General features: G+C 37.2%; 1 protein-coding gene across 1 annotated transcript in view; it reads right to left on the bottom strand.

The window, feature by feature from the left end:
* LRP6 (LDL receptor related protein 6) overlaps nucleotides 1-27,674 on the bottom strand; it is a 185,832-nt gene that overhangs the window by 154,102 nt on the left and 4,056 nt on the right. The window contains exon 2 of the mRNA XM_032644864.1: nucleotides 5,307-5,700. Coding sequence (XP_032500755.1) covers nucleotides 5,307-5,700 — 394 coding nt within the window. The remainder of the gene's footprint in view (nucleotides 1-5,306; nucleotides 5,701-27,674) is intronic.

Raw genomic sequence — 27,674 nt, 5'->3', positions numbered from 1 at the left:
CAGTTAAAGGTATCCTATTCTTTACTCTCATAAAATTTCATTGTTCATTGTTCTCCTTGTTAAGGATAAATTAAAAGGTCAATGCTGCAAGCAAGGATTGCTTTTAGCAAAGAAAGCTATTAAGAGACTGGGCCAGGTCATACTGCAAATACTCCCTTTCAATATTCCTTCAATAAAAGTGGGCCTTGGAGATACAGAACATAAAAATATCAGACCACATAATCAAAACTCAATTTGAGATGTGATGTATATCACTAGATATAAAGAATTAAAAACTGGATGAGGGTTAAGATGTTTGTAAGAGGAAAGACCAACACTAACATTTAAGAATACATATAAATATACACACATATTTATTTATTCTTTTTTTAATTGTTGAATTTTATTTTTTTATACAGCAGGTATATCTTATTGGTCATCAGTTTTATACACATCAGTGTATACATGTCAATCCCAATCACCCAATTCATCACATTTATTTATTCTTAAAAAAAAAAGTTTTCACTTCCAAGGGCCTTGATTCCTATCCCAGAGGCTAGTAAAGCTAAACCTATTAACCAGATTTCCTGGATTAGTGGCTTTTCTTACACACTCTCTCAATTTTTAGGTAATCTCAAAAACACCTATACGTATCTGAATATATGTAGTCTGCCTAAAAGTAATGGGCCACATTTTCCATTCTTCATACAAAAAGAATCCTTCGACATTTTTAAATATTTTTCAGTTTACATCAAGTGGAACTAGAAAAGAGGTTTAAACTAGAGCTGAAACAACCCTAAAAAAGTGTGATGACATATGCAATAAGGGCAGTAGAAACAAAATTTTAAGAAGAATCTGTTCTGCAGAAACACAATTCTAAGTGTAACATACCTAAATTAGACTTGAATATGTAATTGTAAAATACGATTTTTAAAATTAGAGTACTTTCTTAGGGCTTCCCTGGTGGCACAGTGGTTGAGAATCTGCCTGCCAATGCAGGGGACACAGGTTTGAACCCTGGTCTGGGAAGGTCCCACATGCCACGGAGCAACTAAGCCACTGCGCCACAACTACTGAGTCTGCGTGCCACAACTACTGAAGCTCGCGCGCCTAGAGCCCATGCTCCGCAACAAGAGAAGCCACCGCAATGAGAAGGCTGCACACCAGAGCAAAGAGTAGTCCCCGCTCGCCACAACTAGAAGCCTGCGCACAGCAACACAGCCAAAAATAAAAATAAATTAAAAATTAGAGTACTTTCTTTAACTGTCTGACTTTTAAAACTTAAATAATGTCAAAATTGAAAGGAACTCATCATTCTAGAGATGAGGAAATTGAGGTCCAAGAAAATGAAGTAACTTGCTTGGTAAATAACAGAGCAAGATGTGACATGAAACATGCTCCAGTGAGTGTATTTTTATAAAATATGATCTTGAAAACTTCAAATGAAAAGACTAAAAATCTTAATTATGTTTTAAGTTAACAATTGCAATCAAAGCCATAGTCATTTAGAATTCACAGGACCATACTAAAATTTACATTTGCTTAGAAAACAAATGTCCCTAACAAGGATAATTAATAGAATTATAAAAGAAAATATAAAGTCCAGCCACTCAGAAATATTTACTGAATACTTACTATGTGGCAGGAACTATTTTAGTCACCTGGGATATACCAGTATAGAAAATACTTTTAAACACACTCATGTTATGACAATTATACGTACATAATTGATAAGGAAATTATAAATCATTCCTTTTCCACTGAACTAGTTCTGCAAGCATTTTTAAAGCAGAACTTTTAGTGTTGTTAATATTATTCTTAACAATGATAAAAATGTACTTTTTAAAATATGTATCATTCAAAGCTATTCAGTATGAATTCACTTCAGACTGAATCACTAAAATTTAACTTTTTAAAATATCCAAAATGATGTGGATTATGAACAGATCCTTAACAAACAAAAAAACCCTTAGAACTACTTTATTTGTACCTGAAACAGCAGGTCCTCAGCATCACTAAGATTAGTACAGTCACTGTGGATCAGATTAAGGAGCTCCACCATTAGCAGCAGCCACATAGGAACCACCTCTCACTATAAAGGAAGGATACTGCTTTCTATAACTATGATTGTTCACTTCTGGAACAATTTCCATACACACGTTTTCCTGCTCCTTATTCAGAATTCTACACTGCCAGTCACTCAAAAGAAAAAAAATCTCAGACTAACAGAGGCCAAATTTAGGGAGGGAAATAAAAATCTTCCTTCAGTCTAGGCTAAATGGACTGACTGCACAAAGAACTCCATACATCCAAAAGCACACAGATTTCTGCACCAGTTCCCAGGGTTCAAACAATACCAGTCATTCAATAGCTTTCCTTTTACATAAGCTGCTGTGAGAGAGCTCAGTCAGCTCTTCTGAACCTCATAACCCAGGATCCCGGAACTCTGATAAAGCCACCTTTTTCCTCAGCTCTGTTTTCATGTACTCTCTCTGGAAAGCAAACTTCATTTTTCCCCTAAAAAATAAATCTGAAAATCATCTCTTCTGTTTGATAAGTGATATACTCAATCCAAAATTACTACTGCATTAAAACTAAAAGCATTAACATAAAACCTAAGATCAATACCGAAAAACTGTTTGATAAAATATATTTTTAAATGCATGAGTTTAAAATATAATTTTAAACACGCTTCATCATGCTAATTACCAAATGATGCCATTTGTCTGCATTCTATTTGCTTCCAGTTGCACAATTTAAAAATTAGCCATCTGCCACAAAATAACTTTCAAAAAAGTAAAAGAAATTTTAGAAGAACTGTTAAAGGGGGGGAAAGTGAATTTACACACACAAACACACTCAACACTAACTACAGACATCAAAAATAACGAAAGACATTTCTTTGAGTGTTTGACCACACCCCCATTTAGGCCTCAGGAAAAATATACATATTCTTCACTGAACATCCCTTAGAAGCTTAAATAACAGTACTTTCTACCTTCAAAGCACATTATTATTGATTCTTCCAGTATCCTTTACCAGCTGAGTCTTTGGCAAATTCAAACTTTAAATATTAGTAAATATTCAAGCCACGGAAACGCTAATGTAAATACTTCTTAATCACATGGCAAACTTACTTCCTAAGACACTTATCAGACCTGCCACCCAGAAGTAAAACTCAGTTTTAGGGGACAAAATGAGAATGACTCATTTACTTATTAAATTATCAGCTCCTGAATAGTCAATAGTTGCCTATAAATTCATCTCCCTTGACCATGTACTATCACATAATCATTATCCCTTATAGAAATAAGATGCTACTCCAGAATTGATAATCTAGCTATTTTATCCACCCATCCTCCTTAAGAGTTCTGTGGCCCTTGTAATTCCTTTAACACTCTTTCCCTCTCCACATACATACTACATAATGAAAATAAACATGCTTTGAAAAAGGAGAAGTTCTCTCTCCTAAGTTTTCTCTCCTTAAATAAAATAGTAAATCCTTAAAGATATTCTCCCTCTCCCCAAGAAGAACACAAGAAGCAGAGCTGTGAACATACTAACCATTTAACAGATATTTGGGGAAATTTCCATCATCACCCTTAGAGTTATAAGATTGAATCTGTCAAAAATGGGAAAAAAAAAAAAAAGAACTATTTATCTTTTCATCAACGTATTACTCCCTAATAACCACTGAAAGCACCAAAACCCTGTGTGTTCTGTGAAGCAGTAACCTCAGAAACATTTCAACACTCCCTGAGACTTAACGAACTTGGCTGGCAAAACAGATTCCACTTCTCAAAAATACCTTGCAAGTTCTCAAGAAGCAAATTCTTCAATCAATACAGTTCACCGCACATTCAACACCTGTGACCTCCTTGGGACACACAAACCTTTTTCCTACCACTAGAGTCAGTACAATATTTTCTGATGCTCTATTAAAAGACCATCTGACTTTAGCAGATACCTCTTAATGTCCCTCTAAAAATATATTTTTTATATATTATATAAAGTATACATAATATGTGTTTTCTAGAACCTCTCACCCTAAAATTTCACTCACCATTGCCCATGTTATCTTTTATAGTCAGAAAAGGCTTTTCATTTTCCTATAACATTGTACCTTCTTTAACTTTTGTCACCAAAAAGGGCCTGATATCAAGAGAAAGGAGCACATATAAACCTTTCTTTCATTTTTCCCAAATTTTAATTTATTACATAATATTAATCCACTGCCTTCTATAAATGCGTTTTAAAGCATTCCAATATACTTGAAAGTCAAAGAAAATGAAGTACTAAAAGAGTTATTCACAGGTTATTTATCTTTAGATTTTAAACAATTACTAGTAACTCATTTCAGGTTCATGTTTAATTATACCTAGCCATGACAGACTCTGGCATGATAATGTATTCAACAGATAAATAGCAAGGAATTGTATACGGCAGGACTGAAACACAGTTAACAAGAGAAGCACCTGAGGACACAGCTCACATTTTATAGTAAGATCTGCCCATAACTTTAAGTTTCTCTTCTATTAGAAAATAAACTTGTGCACTTCCCTGGTGGTCCAGTGGTTAAGACTCCGCGTTTGCACTGCAGGGGGCGCGGGTTTGATCCCTGGTTGGGGAAGTTCCACATGCCACACCCCGGGCAGCCAAAAAAAAAAAAAGTAATAGGATACCATGGTATCCCTATGCATTGTGTTGCCCAAATTAGAGACAGCTTTCTGAAAAATCAGTGGTTCTGTAGAGAATATCTGCACTAAAAATATATATATAATAGAAACACAAATATTTAGGAAGAAAATAAACTCTTATGGCAAATACATGTCTAGCTAACTAAAAGTGAGTTATTTAACAACCTAATTTTTATTTTTCATTCAACACTGACATATTTAAAAAATCAGTTTAATATAAAAAACACTAGGCATTACAAAACAATTGTGTATATAATAAAAGGTACAAGATTCAGAAGATTTTTTATTTAATCTTGAGCTATCAAATACTACTCATTTATCATTCCTTCTTCTCCGCCTTCTGATTATCCTCTCATAATTATAAAAAATAAATGAAGAAAAACCAAGAACTATAAACATGGGTATCCCATAAGTGATACTAGAAACACAAAACTATTTACAGACACACCTTACTTTCAGAACATGACCTAACTTCCCACATTCAAATCTACTTGACAAAGAAGCCCAAAGAATCTAAAACTGGAGTCTGATGTTTCTTTTCTCTTGGAGGTAAGGGGTGTCTATGCTAATGGAGAGAAAACAGCCAGGAGAAGGAGATACAATAACCTTTGTACATGATGCAAAACTTACCCACTTGAAGGATCTAAGGCAATAGCTCTAGGTTGATCCAACTCTTGCCAAAATAAAACTTTTCGTAAAGATCCATCTAAATTAGAAACTTCAATACGATTAGTTTCAGAATCTGTCCAGTACAATTTTTCTCCAAGCCAATCACATGCCAGCCCATCAGGGGACAATAATCCAGAAACAACAACATTCTGTACACTCTCAGTTTTGTTGAACTCTGTTCGTTTAATGGCTTCTTCGCTGACATCACTCCAGTATATCAAGCCATGACCAAACACAAAGTCCACCGCAGCTGCATCCTCCAAGCCTCCAACTACAATCGTAGCATTCTCTTTGCCATTTGCAGCATCAACCAATCGCAAGTCCCGTCTGTTTGCATAAAGCAACAAAGGGGCCGCTAGAACAAAAAAAGAAAAATATGTAAGTCAAAACAAAGGAAATGTCTTGGTTCCTATAAATTGAGTTTCAAATCAGTGTTAGTTAGCAAATACTATCAAAAATAAAGAGTAAATCAATGTATAGAAAACTGGCAAAATCTTTTCACAAAGCATTATTTTTGCACCATTTTAAATACAAAAGAGTTGCAAGAGGGGAAATTAATTGTCCCAGGACAGTCTTTTCTTGTTAAATCGTCTGTCAGATAAAACTTTTAAAAGCCTGGTCATTCCAAGAACCGGCAAGCATATGGAGCCAGTGGACCACTCATACCCTCCTGGGGGCCTGTGAAATGGTGCAGCATCTTTGGAAAGCAGTTTGGAAGTTTCTTAAAAGACTAGATATTTACTTCAGAGAAATAAAAGTATATGTCAATACAAAGACCTGTGCATGATGCTCACAGCAGCTTTTCTGTAATAACCCAAACTGGAACCAACCTAAATGTCATCAACAGACTAATAGATGAACAAACAGTGATATATCCATACAATAAAAAGTAATGGGGACCAAGACTGAACCAGGAAGAAATAGAAAACATGAACAGACCAACACAAGTAATGAAATTGAAACTGTGATTAAAAATCTTCCAACAAACAAAAGTCCAGGACCAGATGGTTTCACAGGTGAATTCTATCAAACATTCAGAGAAGAGCTAACACCCATCCTTCTCAAACTCTTCCACAAAATTGCAGAGAAAGGAACACTCCTGAACTCATTCTATGAGGCCACCATCACCCTGATACCAAAACCAGACAAAGATACTACAAAAAAAAGAAAATTACAGACCAATATCACTGATGAATATGGATGCAAAAATCCTCAACAAAATACTAGCAAACAGAATCCAACAGCACATTAAAAGGATCATACACCATGATCAAGTGGGATTTATCCCAGGGATGCAAGGATTCTTCAATATACGCAAATCAATCAATGTGATACACCATATTAACAAACTGAAAAATAAAAACCATATGATCATCTCAATAGATGCAGAAAAAGCTTTTGACAAAATTCAACACCCATTTATGATAAAAACTCTCCAGAAAGTGGGCATAGAGGGAACCTACCTCAACATAATAAAGGCCATACACGACAAACCCACAGCAAACATCATTCTCAATAGCGAAAATCTTAAAACGTTTCCTCTAAGATCAGGAACAAGACAAGGATATCCACTCTCACCACTATTATTCAACATAGTTTTGGAAGTCCTAGCCTTGGCAATCAGAGAAGAAAAAGAAATAAAAGGAATACAAATTGGAAAAGAAGAAGTAAAACTGTCACTGTTTGCAGATGACATGATACTATACACAGAGAATCCTAAAGATGCCACCAGAAAACTACTAGAGCTAATCAATCAATTTGGTAAAGTTGCAGGATACAAAATTAATGCACAGAAATCTATGGTATTCCTATACACTAATGATGAAAAATCTGAAAGAGAAATTTAGGAAACATTCCCATTTACCACTGCAACAAAAAGAATAAAATACCTAGGAATAAACCTACCTAGGGACACAAAAGACCTGTATGCAGAAAACTATAAGACACTGATGAAAGAAATTAAAGTTGACACCAACAGATGGAGAGATACACCATGTTCTTGGATTGGAAGAATCAATACTGTAATGACTATACTACCCAAAGCAATCTACAGATTCAATGCAATCCCTATCAAATTACCAATGGCATTTATTATGGAACTATAAAAATAAAATCTTAAAATATGTATGGAGACACAAAAGCGGAATAGCCAAAGCGGTCTTGAGGGAAAAAAAAGAGCTGGAGGAATCAGACTCCCGGACTTCAGACTATACTACAAAGCTACAGTAATCAAGACAATATGGTACTGGCACAAAAACAGAAACACAGATCAATGGAACAAGATAGAAAGCCCAGAGATAAACCCACACACCTATGGTCAACTGATCTATGACAAAGGAGGCAAGCATATACAATGGAGAAAAAACATCCTCTTCAATAAATGGTGCTGGGAAAACTGGACAGCTGCATGTAAAAATATGAAATTAGAACATTCCCTAACACCATACACAAAAATAAACTCAAAATGGATTAGAGACCTAAATGTAAGTCCAGACACTATAAAACTCTTAGAGGAAAACACAGGAAGAACACTCTTTGACATAAATCGCAGCAAGATCTTTTTTGATCCACCTTCTAGAGTAATGGAAATAAAAACAAAAATAAACAAATGGGACCTAATTAAACTTAAAAGCTTTGCACAGCAAAGGAAACCATAAAAAAGACAAAAAAAAAAAAACCCTCAGAATGGGAGAAAATATTTGCAAACGAATCAACAGACAAAGGATTAATCTCCAAAATATATAAACAGCTCATGCAGCTCAATATTAGGAAACAAACAACCCAATCCAAAAATGGGCAGAAGACCTAAATAGACATTTCTCCAAAGAAGACATACAGATGGCCAAGAGGCACACGAAAAGGTGCTCAACATCACTAATTATTAGAGAAATGCAACTCAAAACTACAATGAGGTATCACCTCACACCAGTTAGAATGGGCATCATCAGAAAATCTACAAACAACAAATGCTGGAGAGGGTGTGGAGAAAAGGGAACCCTCTTGCACTGTTGGTGGGAATGTGAATTGATACAGCCACTCTGGAGAACAGTATGGAGATTCCTTAAAAAACTAAAAATAGAATTACCATATGACCCAGCAATCCTGCTACTGGGCATATATCCAGAGAAAACCATAATTCAAAAAGACACATGCACCCCAATGTTCACTGCAGCACTATTTACAATAGTCATGTCCTGGAAACAACCTAAATGCCCATCGACAGACGAATGGATAAAGAAGATGTGGTACATATATACGACGGAATATTACTCAACCATAAAAAGGAATGAAATCGGGTCATTTGTAGAGATGTGGATGGATCTAGAGACTGTCATACAGAGTGAAGTAAGTCAGAAAGAGAAAAACAAATACCATATATTAATGCATATATGTGGAAGCTAGAAAAATGGTACAGATGAACCGGTTTGCAGGACAGAAACTGAAACATAGATGTAGAGAACAAACATATGGACACTAAAGGGGGAAAGCAGCAGGAGGTGGTGGTGGTGGTGTGATTAACTGGGAGACTGGGATTGACATGTATACACTGATGTGTGTAAAATGCATAACTAATAAAAATCTGTATAAAAAAATAATAAATTAAAAAAAAAAGTAATGGGGACTTCCCTGGTGGTGCAGTGGTTAAGAATCTGCCTGCCAATGCAGGGGACACAGCTTTGAGCCCTGATCCGGGGAAATCCCACATGCCGCGGAGCAACTAAGCCTGTGCACCACAACCACTGAGCCTGTGCTCTAGAGCCCACAAGCCACAACTACTGAGCCCGCATGCCACAACTACTGAAGCCTACGTGCCTAGAGCTAGTGCTCCACAACAAGAGAAGCCACCGCAATGAGAAGCCTGTGCACCACAACGAAGAGTAGCCCCTGCTCGCCGCAACTAGAGAAAGCGCGCACGCAGCAACGAAGACCCAATGCAGCCAAATTAAAAAAAAAAAAAAAAAGTAATGAAGTATTGGGAATTCCCTGGCAGTGCAGTTGTTTAGACTCCGCGCTTCCACTACAGGGGGCACGGATTCGATCCCCAGTCAGGAAACTAAAATCCTGCGTGCCACACGGCGTGCCAAAAAAAAAAAAGTAATGAACTATTTGTTTATGTAATTTGGGTGAATCTCAAAATAATTATGTAGAATAAAATAAGTCAGAAAAAGACTGTATGTATTGCATACTCCATTTATATAAAGTTTTAGAAAATTCAGATTAATCTATTGTAACAAAAAGCAGATCGGTGGTTGTCTGGAGGTGGGGAGAGACGGTGGAAAAGAAAAGAAGGAGGGATGATAAAGGGGCATGAGGAAACTTTTGTAGGTGATGGCTATATCATACTGACTGTGATGATGGTTCCAGAAGTGCATAGATATGTCAAAACTTATTAAATTTTAAACTTTACATATGTGTAATTTCTTGAATTATCAATTATACCTTAATAAAACAGTCTGGCAGATACAGGTCTTAATACAACTATTTTTATTCTGTTTTATATTACTATTAGAATGATCTTTGAATAAGACCTAATACCAAAACTAAATATAAAGCCTATCCGAAAGAGAGATTTAACTCTGAGAAAGCTGAAGCTGTTAGGACTGAAGTAGTATAAATGCTTTTTTTTTTTTTATCCAAAATATGCGTTTTGGTTTTTTTAAAGCATTTATTCCAAGCTTCTGACATCTACTTTCCTGGTATCAACAGTAATTAAAGATCTAGAGCACCACCATCCAACAGAAATTTCTATGATGATAGAAGTGTTCTCTCCAGCAGTACAACAGCCACTGGCCACATGTGGCTATGGAGCACTTAAAAGATGGCTAGTATGACTAAGAAAATAAATCTTTAATTTTATTTAATCTTAATTCATTTAAATTTAAGTAGACAAGCTGTCGTATGGATAGCACAGATGTAGAGGCTGAGATGAAGAACACAGACGAGGCAGCAAAAATAAGACCAGAGTTACGATGCAATAATCTACATGATCTTCTCTCACAATTACTTACTAAAGGTCTAAGACAGTCATCCAAAGCCAAGACCAAGTGCCACTGAAAACTAACCACTCCCTCTTTAAGAAAGTAATTTTAAAAAAAATTAAGGTGCTCAAAAACAGTAAAGAAAAAAGTGATGTTTAAGCCAGTTTATGGGTTGTGTCTACCAAATGGAGTTATGAAGTCCACTATTTTCATCAGTAAGCACAACATGAACTCTTCTAACTAAGCTTAAGTCCAACTTTCTTAGTCAAAAACAGATGGGCGGACAGCTTTTTTAAAAAGTGACTAAGAGCCCTTTCTGCTTATTCTGCGTACCTACAGCTGCTATTGGCAAATTAGTAAATTTCCCTCACAGATTCACTTTTAGCTCATTTCAGGCCTTCATACATCACACTGATTTATCAGTCCACATAGTGTTCACTGCACTGTCTTATACTGAGCCCCTCATATTATGCGCCAATTATAAAAATCAGAAGAAAGGTCAATATTAGTTAAGGGTACAATGTTAAGTGCTGCACAAGGCTAAGAAATAGCCCCAGAGAATTTACAATTTAAAATCCAAGAGTGATGATAATCTGACACTTATTGGGCACCTTTCTTTATGGCACTTTCCTTGGAAAACTATACCAAATCTGTATATGGCATTAAGTACCAGCTAAATGTCTTTTATGGCTTTCAAGTCAAACATTAACATTTCTACTAAATATGTGGTCTACCAAAGAACCTTTCTGGTCATTTAAGGCCTCACAAGCCTTAAGAGTACAAAAAAAAGGGGGGGGGGTGTGAACAAGTTAATTTAAGTTAGCAGTGGTGGTTATAATTGAGGATTTCTAAAGGACTATACATAAACCTATACACACTATTAAAAAGAAATCCCAGATTTCATCCTGTCCAACCAACTTTCTGATACTTCAATACTTTCTACAATATTGTCACCAATATCTACTTAGCGATATATTAAATGGGACATCTGAAAGGTATAATTTGATTTGTAATACTGTGTTAATCTACTAAAGAAATACACTGGATCCACACACACTTGCCCCTAGTTGTAGCGTATGTGCCATGCACTCAGTATCTTCCACTCCAAAGCACTTACCTTCAGACTTCCTAATACCCAGATAACCCAAATAACCACCATCATATCGCTTTAGTGAACCTTCACAGGTGCTTAGAAATCCTTATTTTCCTTTATTAACTTCCTACCAATCTTTCCCTAGTGCCTTTCTGAACTTTTTCTGCTTTCCTGAAGACAAATTCCATGCTTTGAATCCTTCATCCCAGATCATCTCACAAAGTAATCTCAGTGAAGCAGGAAGCAAGGTAAATGTCATACATCCCCAACATCTTACTTTAAACTTCTCAAAAATCTCTTTATATCCCACCCATCCTCCTCTATTTTGTCCTCAGTCTCAAATGACAAGTTGCCCTGCCTCCTTTCTTAGTCTATACCTATGTTTGCTAAGTGGGAGGGAAGACCTGAAACTAAAAGGCAGATGAAGTGTGATCAGAGGAATAACAGTATAGTATGCAGAACATTCTACACAGGTGGCGATATGGTCAACATTTTTGAATGCTGCAGAGAATAAGGACTGAGAAAAGGCCAGTTGGATTTGGTTATGAAGACTTGGAGAAAGCAGTTTCAGTTGTGTGATAGGTGGGAAGTTAGACTAAAGGAGTTAATAACTAATGGGTGGTTATATGAAGTGCATACCAATACTGTAAGGTTTTGTGATTAATATAATTATTCTCTTGGTGGCAGCAAGGTTAGCTTTATTAAAACAAAGCTTCTTGAGAGCAGAGACCTGGCAGGAGCCATTGGAGAGTCAAGAAACAGGATAGTGAGACGGCCAACAAGAAGTTATATGTGTAGAACTGAAGCTTAGGCTGGAGATGATGACTTGAAAATTACCTGAATAAAGTTGCTGGTTAACCAGGTGAACTTGGATAATCTCTTCTACACTCTCTTACTTAGGGAACAACACAGAGTGTAGATGAGAAAATTATCTAAGTTGGCCGTCTCTTCCTGCCATAAAATTAAATTCATCACCTTTCCCCCAAAGAAAACCCTCAAGAGTCAATGGTACCACAATTTTCCTAACCCTACTGGTGTACCATGGAGCCATCCTTGACCCCCACCTTTTTCCCGCCGTCTGCCAATCACTCACTGTCTTGTTGATTCTCCTTTAGCATGTCCTTAAATCTGCCTCTTCTTTTCCATTTTTTAGAACCACTATCCTACTCTAGACCTTCATAACCTCAGGCCTAAACTACCTCAATAGTAAATGATCTCAACACTCTCCCTTCCCTTTTCTACTTCTAATACTTTTACTTTATCCAACTCAAAAAGGTTTCTGATTTCCTGTGCCTAAAATTAAAAAGCCTCAATACCTCAGGCCTCCACCAGGTGCTTTCTACCTATGACTCTAACTTACCTTTTATAGTCTCTGCATCATACAAACTAGTTTTTAACACATCAACTATGAGCACATCATACTCCATCACCACAGTGTATTCATTTTCCTGCACGCTCCATATTTCTCTAACCTTATACAGCAAGCAAATACTTCAAGGCCAGATTCAAACCTTATCTATTCCAAGAATCTTTCCAATTGCCTCAGCTTTCCTTCTTTGCACCCTTACAGTCTTCACCACCTATTTGATATTAGCATTTTTTTAGGTATATTTCCTTCTTCAACTAGGACCTCTGCCACTCGGGAACAGGAGCCATACCTTTTAAATAATTTGGGGAATCCCTAACACAGTTCACTGTATGACGGCCATGTAAAAAACATTTATTAATATTTAAAAGGAATTTTTTAGAACCTGATCTAAAAGCATACTTGTCATAAACCCTAAAGGATTTTACATTAAGTACTGGCCAAATGCATACAAATGCCCAACTTACACACTGACTTGGCCTGACCAGATTAGTCAGGCTTCTATGCCCTGAACTCTGGCTAGCTCTAACCTTAAGCAAGCCAATCCAGAACATCCTCTCTTAAGGACTCATTTGAAGTATCAGCTGACCATACACACAAAAAAAACTCCTGTTAAAACTGCCCTGGTCATGTCATCTGCTAACCTCTACCCACTTGTCCCACTTTCCCACAAATATCCTGCTGGCACTATTCATTTCTACATATAAGAGTAAAGTCTTTTTGGGTTTGATTCTGAGATACCTGCATACCTTGTGGTCATTCTCCTTACTGCAAAAGTCTTTCTGAATAAAGACTCGCCTTACCAAGCAGGAATTTATTTGTATTTGACATCTGTATAGTGAGTGACATGACTTGGATGGGTACTGACCTCACCTACGGACCCATGCCATCCCCACCTCAATAATGACACTTTGTGAGTCATTTAAACTCCTCTCCTGCTCAGAGACTCAGGGATCTTTCCTTGAGTTCAACTCTTTAACCAGTGCTGCAGACATCTTATCTGTTGCAACATGGTAAGAAGTTACCTTGATATTTTCCAGCAAAGAATTTTTTTCTTTGACTCTCTGAGTAGACAATCACACCCTAACTCTTGAGGGGGAATATTCCCAGCTCTTCTGTGAGGCCTCTTCTAACATCCCTAACTCCTATAATGGAGATTACACAAGGGAATTTCCTTGGCTCTTCACAAGGGAACACCCCTTCCCAGCTCCTTTAAATTCTTATGTCTTCATCATCAAAAAATCTACAAACAATAAATGCTGGAGACAGTGTGGAGAAAAGGGAACCCTCTTGCACTGTTGGTGGGAATGTAAATTGATACAGCCACTATGGAGAACAGTATGGAGGGTCCTTAAAAAACTAAAAATAGAACCACCATACGACCCAGCAATCCCACTACTGGGCATATACCCTGAGAAAACCATAATTCAAAAAGAGTCATGTACCACAATGTTCACTGCAGCTCTATTTACAATAGCTGGGACATGGAAGCAACCTAAGTGTCCACAGACAGATGAATGGATAAAGAAGATGTGGCACAGATATACCATGGAATATTACTCAGTCATAAAAAGAAACAAAATTGAGTTATTTGTAGTGAGGTGGATGGACCTAGAGTCTGTCATACAGAGTGAAGTAAGTCAGAAAAAGAAAAACAAATACCATATGCTATCACATATATATGGAATTTTTTTAAAAAATGGTTATGAAGAACCTAGGGGGAGGACAGGAATAAAGACGTAGACTTGGAAAATGGACCTGAGGACACGGGGAGGGGGAAGGGTAAGCTGGGACAAAGTGAGAGAGTGGCATGGACTTACATATATTACCAAATGGAAAACAGATGGCTAGTGGGAAGCAGCCGCATAGCACAGGGAGATCAGCTGGGTGCTTTTGACCACCTAGAGGGGTGGGATAGGGAGGGTGGGAGGGAGACGCAAGAGGGAGGAAATATGGGGATATATGTATAGCTGATATTATACTCTAATAAAGATGTGGAAAAAAAATTCTTATGTCTTGTTTAATTATCTAATCCAACAAGTAACTGTCACTCTATTGAGCGCCCTCCGTCTTCTCCCACTGACCACACACTTCACCATTATAGCCCTAATTCAGTCCAGTATCTTAAAAAAGGGCAAAATTTTACTAAAGACAATTTAGAACTTCAATGTCCTCCTTAGGAAACGGGATCTCCCTAAAACCTCTCCTTTCCCATCACCATCTCTCTTCCTTCCTCCATTTTACCAACCTCAACCTTCCCTTAAATCCTTTATCTATCCTCCTTTAATACCCCAATCTCCTCCACCCCTCTATCCACCCTGTCAGACCTTCCCCTTCTTACTCCAACGCCTCAATTCCCTGTAGTCACTAGCACTTTTCCCCCCTAGGGATTCATGAGGGGCTCAGGGACCTAAAGTTAAAAATACAAATTGGGGGCTTCCCTGGTGGCGCAGTGGTTGAGAGTCCACCTGCCAATGCAGGGGACAGGGGTTCGTGCCCCGGTCTGGGAAGATCCCACATGCCGCGAAGCGGCTGGGCCCGTGAGCCGTGGCCGCTGAGCCTGCGCGTCCAGAGCCTGTGCTCCGCAAAGGGAGAGGTCACAGCAGTGAGAGGCCCGCATATCGCAAAAAAAAAAAAAAAAAAAAAACTGATTGTGGTGATGGTGGCACAACTCTGTGAATAGACTAAAAACTACTGAACTGTACACGTGACATGGGTGAATTGTATGGTGTGTGAATATCTCAATAAAGCTGCTAAAATAACAAAAAGTGCTCATATAAAAAGTATTTCTGGGCTTCCCTGGTGGCGCAGTGGTTGAGAGTCCGCCTGCCGATGCAGGGGATACGGGTTCGTGCCCCGGTGTGGGAGGATCCCACATGCCGCGGAGCGGCTGGGCCCGTGAGCCGTGGCCGCTGAGCCTGCGCGTCCGGAGCCTGTTGCTCCGCAACGGGAGAGGCCACAACAGTGAGAGGCCCGCGTACCGCAAAAAAAAAAAAAAAAAAAAAAAAGTATTTCTAAGATTTCCAGAAGTTAAGGAAATTAAAATTCTTAGAAACTAACCCAAATGTTTTAAAAATCCAAGTTAACATACATTTAGGCAAATCTTTGGTATATGAAACCAGTTTAATATTGTTGGTTTAATAAAAACACCTATGTCTTCTGAGTTATGGGCATTAAGTATAACACAGGAATAGGTTTTTATTCTACTTGAATATGTTCTTCCTAAATTTTTACAGGTTTATTGACAGAATAAACGAGCATTATATCTACATTTGTACTTAGTCAAGTTGAATCATTATTCTGACAAACTGTACTTCAAAAGTAATTATATCTTGTAATAAGCCAACTTGTAGTTTCCAAAATCTTTTAGTAACTTAAAACCTTAGACTTATGCTAAGTTAGTCCATGGATATTCATTAAATACCTAGGTCATTTCTAAGTAAGACAGAACACTGAAGCATAAGCATTTCAAGTTTATACAAGTTTTTGCCTCTTATTTTCATGGTACCAAGAAGCCACACGTATTTGAGTCTATCAATGAACATATTCATTTTTGTCACATTGAGAAGTTGTACTATCCAGAAGTGCATGGCTATAAGAAGTTGTAAGATGTATATTCATAAACTCTGCCAGTCTACTACAAAACATTGGTGTATGACAGACAGTTCACAACTATCCACCTCACAGTTTTCTCTGTAAAATAGTAGTTACTGTAATTATAAGTTATAACCTTGTATGTAAATGAGACTCTAATAGAAATAATGACAGAAAGGAACAACTCTATATGCAAAATGTGTTTTTAAGGAGAAAAAAAAAAAAAGGTCCTAAAGTAAAATGACTAAGTGCTCCAGAATGAGAAAGAGGAACATGCAGAACACAACCTGAATGGACAGAGAAAGTTATAACAAGTTGATGATAAAAAGAATTTTATTTGTCATGGTCAAAGCCAGCTAAGACTTGACAGGTTTATTTGTAAGATTTTCAGAAAGTGCTTCAGTATCAAACATTATACTTATAAAATTAAAATTTGGTTTTCTACTAAAATGACAAAATCTTCTTGGGTTCTGATCCGCTGTTAATAAAGAGGTTATAAAAGGTTTTTCTTTGCTTTCTGAGTAATCAATCTCCTTAGAAGCCAAAAATTCGGTGTCTTTTCGGAATTTCCTGCACTTCGTGTTAATTTTATCATGTCTTATCATTTTAAAAAGTCTTCTCACTTTTGAAAGAGCTAAAGTTCTTTCCTATGTTCACTTTTAAAAAAATATTTTTTTTACACTGGTTAAATAGGTTGCCAGGTATTTTTTCTCACTGATCCATGATCCTATTTAATCGAATGTTCAAACCTCCTGACAGCTTTTGACATACTGCCTTTTCAAATTAAAATACTAAATGATGTCTTTTGCACCTACAACTGTCTTTAAAATTTCCCCAAGGGCCCCTGGAAGTTCACAAAGGATTAATTCTTTCACCTTGTAAGAAGAGAGATACTAAAAATAATTGGTTTATTTGATCAATGCTATGATTTGCATGAGAAGCACTGTCCAGAAGAGAGGCTTACCCTCCCTAGATTAAATCAGTATGGGTAAAATGTTAATATGATATTTCAAAAACTGGATGAAGTTCCTAGAAATTTATCACTAGCCTCAGTGTTCACAATGTGTTTCCATTTCCTGAGTCCCAGTGGTGCTTTGTCTGATATTAGACAACAGTAGAGAGTCATCAATTACAATTTTGATTTTTCTTTTTTATGATTTTTTTAAATGTTACCTTGGTCACAATTTCATTTCTCTAATTTGAATACAGTATATTATTGGTAGGCCAGTGAGTGGTTCTCCACCAGTGATTCACTTAACTTACTTATGGAATTTTATTATACAGATAGGACTTATTCCAGACTTAACTAAAAATCTTTACTTGATAATCTTGATATATTCTTGATATGCTCTAACTATACGCTTCATGACACATTATATCTCAGGATTACGCTATATCTTTAAGTCTTTTTCTGTACAACAGTTATATTCATTTATACTCATAAATCAGATGTAATAGCTACTCTTTTTTAAAATAAGGTTAATCATTATGCTTATAGATATCTTGCCTAAAACTTTTCTGGACTGATTTTATTTTGGTTTGCATGCCATAAAAACAACCAAACTTATTCATCAAATGCATTATTGTTTTTTTTTAGATTTTTAAATTTTATTTATTTATTTATTTTTGGCTGTGTTGGGTCTTCGTTGCTGTGCACGAGCTTTCTCTAGTTGCGGTGAGCGGGGGCTGCTCTTCGTTGTGGTTCGTGGGCTTCTCATCACGGTGGCTTCCCTTGTTGCAGAGCACAGGCTCTAGGCGCACGGGCTTCAGTAGTTGTGGCTCACAGGCTCAGTGGTTGTGGCTCACAGGCTCTAGAGCGCAGGCTCAGCAGTCATGGCACACGGGCTTTGTTGCCCCATGGCATGTGGGATCTTCCCAGTACAGGGCTCGAACCCGTGTCCCCTGCATTGGCAGGCAGATTCTTAACCACTGCGCCACCAGGGAAGCCCAACTGCATTATTTTTTATAACGAACTCCCATCAGATCTTTCACTTTTAAAACTACCCGTATAAGTCATCACCACCATTTTAAGTCTTTTGTCATCTACAGAGTGTTTTTTGTTTTACTTCGATGCTTCCCTGAAAGTGCCTGCAAATGAGCTACAGGCCAAGTGCTTGTCTTCAACAAAAAAAAGGATTGTTGAAAGAGGACTATACTGGTAACTCCTGGGCACAAGCTTCTGATGGCATCACTTAAATAACTTTGAGACTATACCAGTGGACTGAGTCAGGATTCCCAAAAAAACTAGTGAAGCAGATGGATTCATGAGACTGTTAACCCAAGATCTAGCAGAACAAGAATTAATCACACAGGACTGAATAAACTGATGAAGGATGATTATGGGTTTTAAAATACTGCTGATACTTTAATGTCCTATTTTCTGGATATAAGGAATTCGTTTCTCTTTTCTCTTAAGCTATCTATAATTCATTTACAATTTCAGCAGACTATGCTTTTGTAAACAGAAATAAAAACATTTATCTTGAACCATCGTTTTAATGTGGATTACTCTGAGCTCCTGAGGGCCCCGCAACCGCCCTGGCAAGCCTTCTGCCTACATCACTCACAGGACTTCCTGTTGTGACTCCTCACTTCTGGAGGACTCAAGGTGCCTTCTTCAACCTTATCCAGCTACAGGCACAAAGAGACTTGGTACTGTATCTTAAGGATCTTAAGGCAACTGAATCCTGGCGAAAGGACACAGACGTGAACCTGCCCACTAGAGAGACAAGATCCAGCCTCATCCAGCACAACACAGGCACTAGTCCCCTCCACCAGGAAGCCTACACAACCCACTGAAACAACCTTAGCCACTGGAGACAGACATCAAAAACAACGGGAACTACGAACCTGCAGCCTGCAAAAAGGAGACCCCAAACACAGTAAGATAAGCAAAATGAGAAGACAGAAAAACACACAGCAGATGAAGGAGCAAGATAAAAACCCACCAGACCTAACAAATGAAGAGGAAATAGGCAATCTACCTGAAAAAGAATTCAGAATAATGATAGTAAGGATGATCCGAAATCTTGGAAGTAGAATGGACAAAATGCAAGAAACAGTTAACAAGGACCTACAAGAACTAAAGATGAAACAAGCAACGATGAACAATGCAATAAATGAAATTAAAATCACTCTAGATAGGATCAATAGCAGAATAACTGAGGCAGAAGAACGGATAAGTGACCTGGAAGATAAAGTAGTGGAAATAACTACTGCAGAGCAGAATAAAGAAAAAAGAATGAAAAGAACTGAGGACAGTCTCAGAGACCTCTGGGACAACATGAAACGCACCAACATTCGAATTATAGGGGTTCCAGAAGAAGAAGAAAGAAAGAAAGGGACTGAGAAAATATTTGAAGAGATTATAGTTGAAAACTTCCCTAATATGGGAAAGGAAATAGTTAATCAAGTCCAGGAAGCACAGAGGGTCCCATACAGGATAAATACAAGGAGAAACACGCCAAGACACATATTAATCAAACTGTCAAAAATTAAATACAAAGAAAGCATATTAAAAGCAGCAAGGGAAAAACAACAAATAACACACAAGGGAATCCCCATAAGGTTAACAGCTGATCTCTCAGCAGAAACCCTACAAGCCAGAAGGGAGTGGCAGGACATACTGAAAGTGATGAAGGAGAATAGCCTGAAACCAAGACTACTCTACCCAGCAAGGATCTCATTCACATTTGATGGAGAAATTAAAACCTTTACAGACAAGCAAAAGCTGAGAGAGTTCAGCACCACCAAACCAGCCTTACAACAAATGCTAAAGGAACTTCTCTAGACACGAAACACAAGAGAAGGAAATGACCTATAGTAGCGAACCCAAAGCAATATATAAAATGGAAATAGGAACATACATATCAATAATTACCTTAAATGTAAATGGACTAAATGCTCCCACCAAAAGACACAGATTGGCTGAATGGATACAAAAACAAGACCCTTATATATGCTGTCTACAAGAGACCCACTTCAGAACTAGAGACACATACAGACTGAAAGTAAGGGGATGGAAAAAGATATTCCATGCAAATGGAAACCAAAAGAAAGCTGGAGTAGCAATTCTCATATCAGACAAAATAGACTTTAAAATAAGGACTATTAAAAGGGACAAAGAAGGACACTACATAATGATCAAGGGATCGATCCAAGAAGAAGATATAACAATTGTAAATATTTATGCACCCAACATAGGAGCACCTCAATACATAAGGCAAATACTAACAACCATAAAAGGGGAGATCAACAGTAACACATTCATAGTAGGGGACTTTAACACCCCACTTTCACCCATGGACAGATCATCCAAAATGAAAATAAATAAGGAAACACAAGCTTTAAATGATACATTAAACAAGATGGACTTAGTTGATGTTTATAGGACACTCCATCCAAAAACAACAGAATACACATTTTTCTCAAGTGCTCATGGAACATTCTCCAGGATAGATCATATCTTGGGTCACAAATCAAGCCTTGGTAAATTTAAGAAAACTGAAATTGTATCAAGTATCTTTTCCGACCACAACGCCATGAGACTAGATATCAATTACAGGAAAAGATCTGTAAAAAATACAAACACATGGAGGCTAAACAATACACTACTTAATAATGAAGTGATCACTGAAGAAATCAAAGAGGAAATAAAAAAATACCTAGAAACAAATGACAATGGAGACACAACGACCCAAAACCTATGGGATGCAGCAAAAGCAGTTCTAAGGGGGAAGTTTATAGCAATACAAGCCCACCTTAAGAAGCAGGAAACATCTCGAATAAACAACCTAACCTTGCACCTCAAGCAATTAGAGAAAGAAGAACAAAAAAACCCCAAAGCTAGCAGAAGGAAAGAAATCATAAAAATCAGATCAGAAATAAATGAAAAAGAAATGAAGGAAACAATAGCAAAGATCAATAAAACTAAAAGCTGGTTCTTTGAGAAGATAAACAAAATAGATAAACCACTAGCCAGACTCATCAAGAAAAAAAGGGAGAAGACTCAAATCAATAGAATTAGAAATGAAAAAGGAGAAGTAACAACTGACACTGCAGAAATAAAAAAAACCATGAGAGATTACTACAAGCAACTCTATGCCAATAAAATGGACAATCTGGAAGAAATGGACAAATTCTTAGAAATGCACAACCTGCCAAGACTGAATCAGGAAGAAATAGAAAATATGAACAGACCAATCACAAGCACTGAAATTGAAACTGTGATTAAAAACCTTCCAACAAACAAAAGCCCAGGACCAGATGGCTTCACAGGTGAATTCTATCAAACGTTTAGAGAAGAGCTAACACCTATCCTTCTCAAACTCTTCTAAAATATAGCAGAGGGAGGAACACTCCCAAATTCCTTCTACGAAGCCACCATCACCTTGATACCAAAACCAGACAAGGATGTCACAAAGAAAGAAAACTACAGGCCAATATCACTGATGAACATAGATGCAAAAATCCTCAACAAAATACTAGCAAACAGAATCCAACAGCACATTAAAAGGATCATACACCATGATCAAGTGGGGTTTATTCCAGGAATGCAAGGATTCTTCAATATACGCAAATCTATCAATGTGATAAACTATATTAACAAATTGAAGGAGAAAAACCATATGATCATCTCAATAGATGCAGAGAAAGCTTTCGACAAAATTCAACACCCATTTATGATAAAAACCCTCCAGAAAGTAGGCATAGAGGGAACTTTCCTAAACATAATAAAAGCCATATATGACAAGCCCACAGCAAACATCATCCTCAATGGTGAAAAACTGAAAGCATTTCCACTAAGATCAGGAACAAGACAAGGTTGCCCACTCTCACCACTCTTATTCAACATAGTTTTGGAAGTTTTAGCCACAGCAATCAGAGAAGAAAAGGAAATAAAAGGAATCCAAATCGGAAAAGAAGAAGTAAAGCTGTCACTGTTTGCAGATGACATGATACTATACATAGAGAATCCTAAAGATGCTACCAGAAAACTACTAGAGCTAATCAATGAATTTGGTAAAGTAGCAGGATACAAAATTAATGCACAGAAATCTCTGGCATTCCTATATACTAATGATGAAAAATCTGAAAGTGAAATCAAGAAAACACTCCCATTTACCATTGCAACAAAAAGAATAAAATATCTAGGAATAAACCTACCTAAGGATACGAAAGACCTGTATGCAGAAAATTATAAGACACTGATGAAAGAAATTAAAGATGATACAAATAGATGGAGAGATATACCATGTTCTTGGATGGGAAGAATCAACATTGTGAAAATGACTCTACTACCCAAAGCAATCTACAGATTCAATGCAATCCCTATCAAACTACCACTGGCATTTTTCACAGAACTAGAACAAAAAATTTCGCAATTTGTATGGAAACACAAAAGACCCCGAATAGCCAAAGCAATCTTTAGAACGAAAAAAGGAGCTGGAGGAATAAGGCTCCCTGACTTCAGACTATATTACAAAGCAACAGTAATCAAGACAGTATGGTACTGGCACAAAAACAGAAAGACAGATCAGTGGAACAGGATAGAAAGCCCAGAGATAAACCCACGCACATATGGACACCTTATCTTTGATAAAGGAGGCAGGAATGTACAGTGGAGAAAGGACAGCCTCTTCAATAAATGGTGCTGGGAAAACTGGACAGGTACATGTAAAAGTATGAGATTAGATCACTCCCTAACACCATACACAAAAATAAGCTCAAAATGGATTAAAGACCTAAATGTAAGGCCAGAAACTATCAAACTCTTAGAAGAAAACATAGGAAGAACACTCTATGACATAAATCACAGCAAGATCCTTTCTGACCCACCTCCTAGAGTAATGGAAATAAAAACAAAAATAAACAAATGGGACCTAATGAAACTTCAAAGCTTTTGCACAGCAAAGGAAACCATAACCAAGACCAAAAGACAACCCTCAGAATGGGAGAAAACATTTGCAAATGAAGCAACTGACAAAGGATTAATCTCCAAAATTTACAAGCAGCTCATGCAGCTCAATAACAAAAAAACAAACAACCCCATCCAAAAATGGGCAGAAGACCTAAATAGACATTTCTCCAAAGAAGATATACAGAATGCCAACAAACACATGAAAGAATGCTCAACATCATTAATCATTAGAGAAATGCAAATCAAAACTACAATGAGATATCATCTCACACCAGTCAGAATGGCCATCATCAAAAAATCAAGAAACAATAAATGCTGGAGAGGGTGTGGAGAAAAGGGGACACTCTTGCACTGCTGGTGGGAATGTGAATTGGTTCAGCCACTGTGGAGAACAGTATGGAGGTTCCTTAAAAAACTACAAATAGAATTACCATATGACCCAGCAATCCCACTACTTGGCATATACCCTGAGAAAACCAAAATTCAAAGAGAGTCATGTACCAAAATGTTCATTGCAGCTCTATTTACAATAGCCAGGACATGGAAACAACCTAAGCGCCCATCATCGGATGAATGGATAAAGAAGATGTGGCACATATACACAATGGAATATTACTCAGCCTTAAAAAGAAATGAAATTGAGCTATTTGTAATGAGATGGATAGACCTAGAATCTGTCATACAGAGTGAAGTAAGTCAGAAAGAAAAAGACAAATACCGTATGCTAACACATATATATGGAATTTAAGGGAAAAAAATGTCATGAAGAACCTAGGGGTAAGATAGGAATAAAGAGGCAGACCTACTGGAGAACGGACTTAAGCATATGGGGAGGGGGAAGGGTGAGTTTTGACAGGGCGAGAGAGAGTCATGGACATATACACACTAACAAACGTAGTAAGGTAGATAGCTGGGGGGAAGCAGCCGCAAGGCACAGGGATATTAGCTCGGTGCTTTGTGACAGCCTGGAAGGGTGGGATGGGGAGAGTGGGAGGGAGGGAGACGCAAGAGGGAAGACATATGGGAACATGTGTGTATGTATAGCTGATTCGCTTTGTTGTAGAGCAGAAACTAACACACCATTGTAAAGCAATTATACCCCAATAAAGATGTTTAAAAAAAAAAAAAAAAAAAAAAAACATTTATCTTTTTCTCCCTAATTCATCCATAATTCAAAAACAAAACTCTTATTTAAATGAGTATTCTTATTTTCATGGCAAGATAGTTATTTCTATAGGTTCAATAAAAGTCTGTCCTCCCGGTTGGAAACATTATAATGCAACCAAGGCTTTGACTGGATGTCATATTTGAAAGTCATGTTCACTTAATCTAATACCACCAGTTACTTTTAAGGAGCTGTGATTGATTTTATGGAACAATGCTTACAGTTCCCTTGGGAAAACTAGACTGGTACCTGGCTTACAGTTCCCAGACTTACAAGTAAAGTAAGCAAGGTCAATTCCAGGCAGGCCCAGGAACCCTAGGATATTTTGGGGACCTTAGGAATTTATCCAAATCTATAGGTACTGCAAGTGAAACCCAATGGTGAGTACTTGACTTGGCTTCCTGGCCTCAAGAGGCTTCTGAAAGTTCAATCCAGGATTCCTTATAAAAAGTCCCATTGAAGCAGACCTAAAATGCCTACACCTACATAAATAATCAGACCAATCTAATGAGACCAACTTCACAATGACTTTAGCCTACTTTGTTGTGGACTGAATGTCTGTGTCCCCCAAAATTCATATGTTGAAACCCTACACTCCCCCTCATGTGAATGTATTAGGAGGTGGGGCCTTTGGGAGGTAATTAGGATTAGATGAGGTCATAAGGGTAGAGTCCTCATGAATAGGATCAGTACCCTTATAAAAGTCCAGAGAGAGCTTGCTTCCTCTCTCTTCTCTCTGCCCTGTGAGGATACAAAGAGAGGTCAGCAGTCTGCAAACTGGAAGAGGGTCCTCAACAGAATCTGACCATACTGGCACCCTGCTGTTGGGTTACCAGCCTCCAGAACTGTGAGAAATAAATTTCTGTTGTTTATAAGCCATCTAGTCTATAATATTTTTGTTGTAGCAGCCTGAGCTGACTAAAACATATCCCTAAGACTGACAAATTTTCTTTTAAACAACAGCAGGATTGACCAAGGGCTCACAACTACCCTTGCTTATCCACCGACTTGGCTTGACCAAACTTTAGTCGGGCTTTTCTCCTTTCCCACAAGCCCCTAAAGTATGGCTTGCCCTAAATTTAAGCAAGCAGATGCTCTCAGGCTCCCTTAACAGCTCATTCCAAGCCATCAACTGACTGCAGTAAATAAAAAAAACTCCAGTTAAACTATCTGGATCATGCAATCTGCTCACCCTCACCCACTCGGCCCTGCCAGCCCTGCTCACCCTTCGCCAGAAAAGAAGAGCCTTTCTGTGTTTTATTTTGAGATGCCTGCAGATCCTACAGAAGAGCATTCTCCCTTTTGCAATAATCCTTTTGAATAAAGTCTCTCCTTACCTAAATCTGGACTCATTTTAATTTTACAGTAATATGACAAACCACCTACGTGCAAACTCCAAAATTACAATGTTATTTATTTTCCCCTATCCAAAGTGATTGGTATCCTTTTCAAAACCATATTAAGGTCCAGATGAAATCAGATGCATACAGAAAGCACCGCATGTGAAATTACTGTCCGGAGCACAAGCCATCTGGCCTTAGGTCAGTCATGCGTCTTTCTCATGTCAGTTAATAATTTAAATTTTCATTTTTTTTTTTTTTTTTTTTTGCCTAAAAATATGATTTCACTTCACATCCCCAAGTTCCTGGCCCTTCCAAGCAAGGTATCACAGAAACAAAAATTAGCAAGTTACATTATAGCTAATAGGATCACAGCATTGAAGTACCTGTAATGTTCACCAAACTGAGCCCAGGTACATTTTAGTATTTTCCAGTCTCACATCTGCATGACTTTTTTGTGAGGACAGTCACTGCCACAAATAACACAAACAGCTTGAGAAACAAAAGCATGTGCTATTAATATCAAATAACAGTTTTCCTTGTATTTATGATGAATTATATTTTAAATGAATAATCTCAAAGGCAAATATCCTATGCTTTAGGTTGCCTAGTCCATGTATCTGACTAAATTTAAAAGTTATTCACATGGAGCAGAGTTCTATTCATTAAGAGGAGGTCCTTTTACAGAAGATATGTAAAAGACTCTCATACAAAGACTGAAATATACAATGCAGGAACTCAGTATAGCATTTACCCATCCTACAGGGAGAAGTCCATCAACTGATTTTAATTATTATAAACAAATACAATAAAATTCTCAATTAGACAATATTTTGATAAAATTATTTTGCCCATAAGTATGGGCAACTTTTAAATAAGTATTATAATCAATCGAACTATTTATTCTCTAGCTTATTTATAATAATCACCTACAAGTGTTCAAGTTGCAATCCTTTAGAAGGTAAAATAAATTTAGTAGATAGTGGCCATCTTGTTTATATAAAACAAAATAGAAAATATCAAAAGTAAAAGTATTTCACGGAGTTTGTTCCAGTTGCAAAAGAATCAAGTTCAAAAACCACTGGTTTAAAACTACTGTCTAAAACAGTGCCCAGAATATATATGTTTTACTCGTCTTTCCTGTGCATTAACATTTCTTTTAAATTAGCCATCTTGACAATAGTGACCATTTACTCAAAGTCCACAGACTGTGCACTGTGCTATCCCTTTGCAAACACTTCATCAGTTCTCACAGAAATCTTGGAAGGTATAATACCCGTCTAATAGTAGAAGAAATAGTAGAAGAAACTAAAGCTAAGTAACTTGTCCAAGGCTACATAAAGTGGTGGAAGACGAACCTGATTTGTCAACAAAGCCCATACCTTTCTGCTACAGTGCCCCTCTTTATCATCTTCTCTGAATATCAACTTGCAATAAAATTTCCATGATGAAAATGAATTTTCTCAGAGTATTTACCCATGGCCTAAGCAGAACTATAACCTGTATTACTTGTTTTTCCAATATATTCAATTTATAAATTCACATAAAATATTTTCCATTTATATACTCCTTCACAGAATCTTCTTTGATATTCAAAAAAGACAAACCTTTCTGATAGTCAAAGCGTATATAACTATACAGAAAAGCATTTCAGTTCAGCAAACGGAAAAACCTCCAATTAAAGAAAAGAAAAATTCTCTGAAAAACTTAACCATGGGAAATCACTGTTAGGCCTGATGATAACAAGGAGCTGAAACCCTGAAGTTTCATAACCAGTCAAATTATTTCCTAGTCAGATGAGCAAATCTAAAGCCAAGTAAGTAAGAAGGGATTAAAGTATCAGATTCAACTATATGAAATTATCATCAAATAT

Source organism: Phocoena sinus, chromosome 10, assembly GCF_008692025.1.
Source record: "Phocoena sinus isolate mPhoSin1 chromosome 10, mPhoSin1.pri, whole genome shotgun sequence".
NCBI lineage: Eukaryota > Metazoa > Chordata > Mammalia > Artiodactyla > Phocoenidae > Phocoena > Phocoena sinus.
This window is presented reverse-complemented; position numbering and strand designations above follow the sequence as displayed.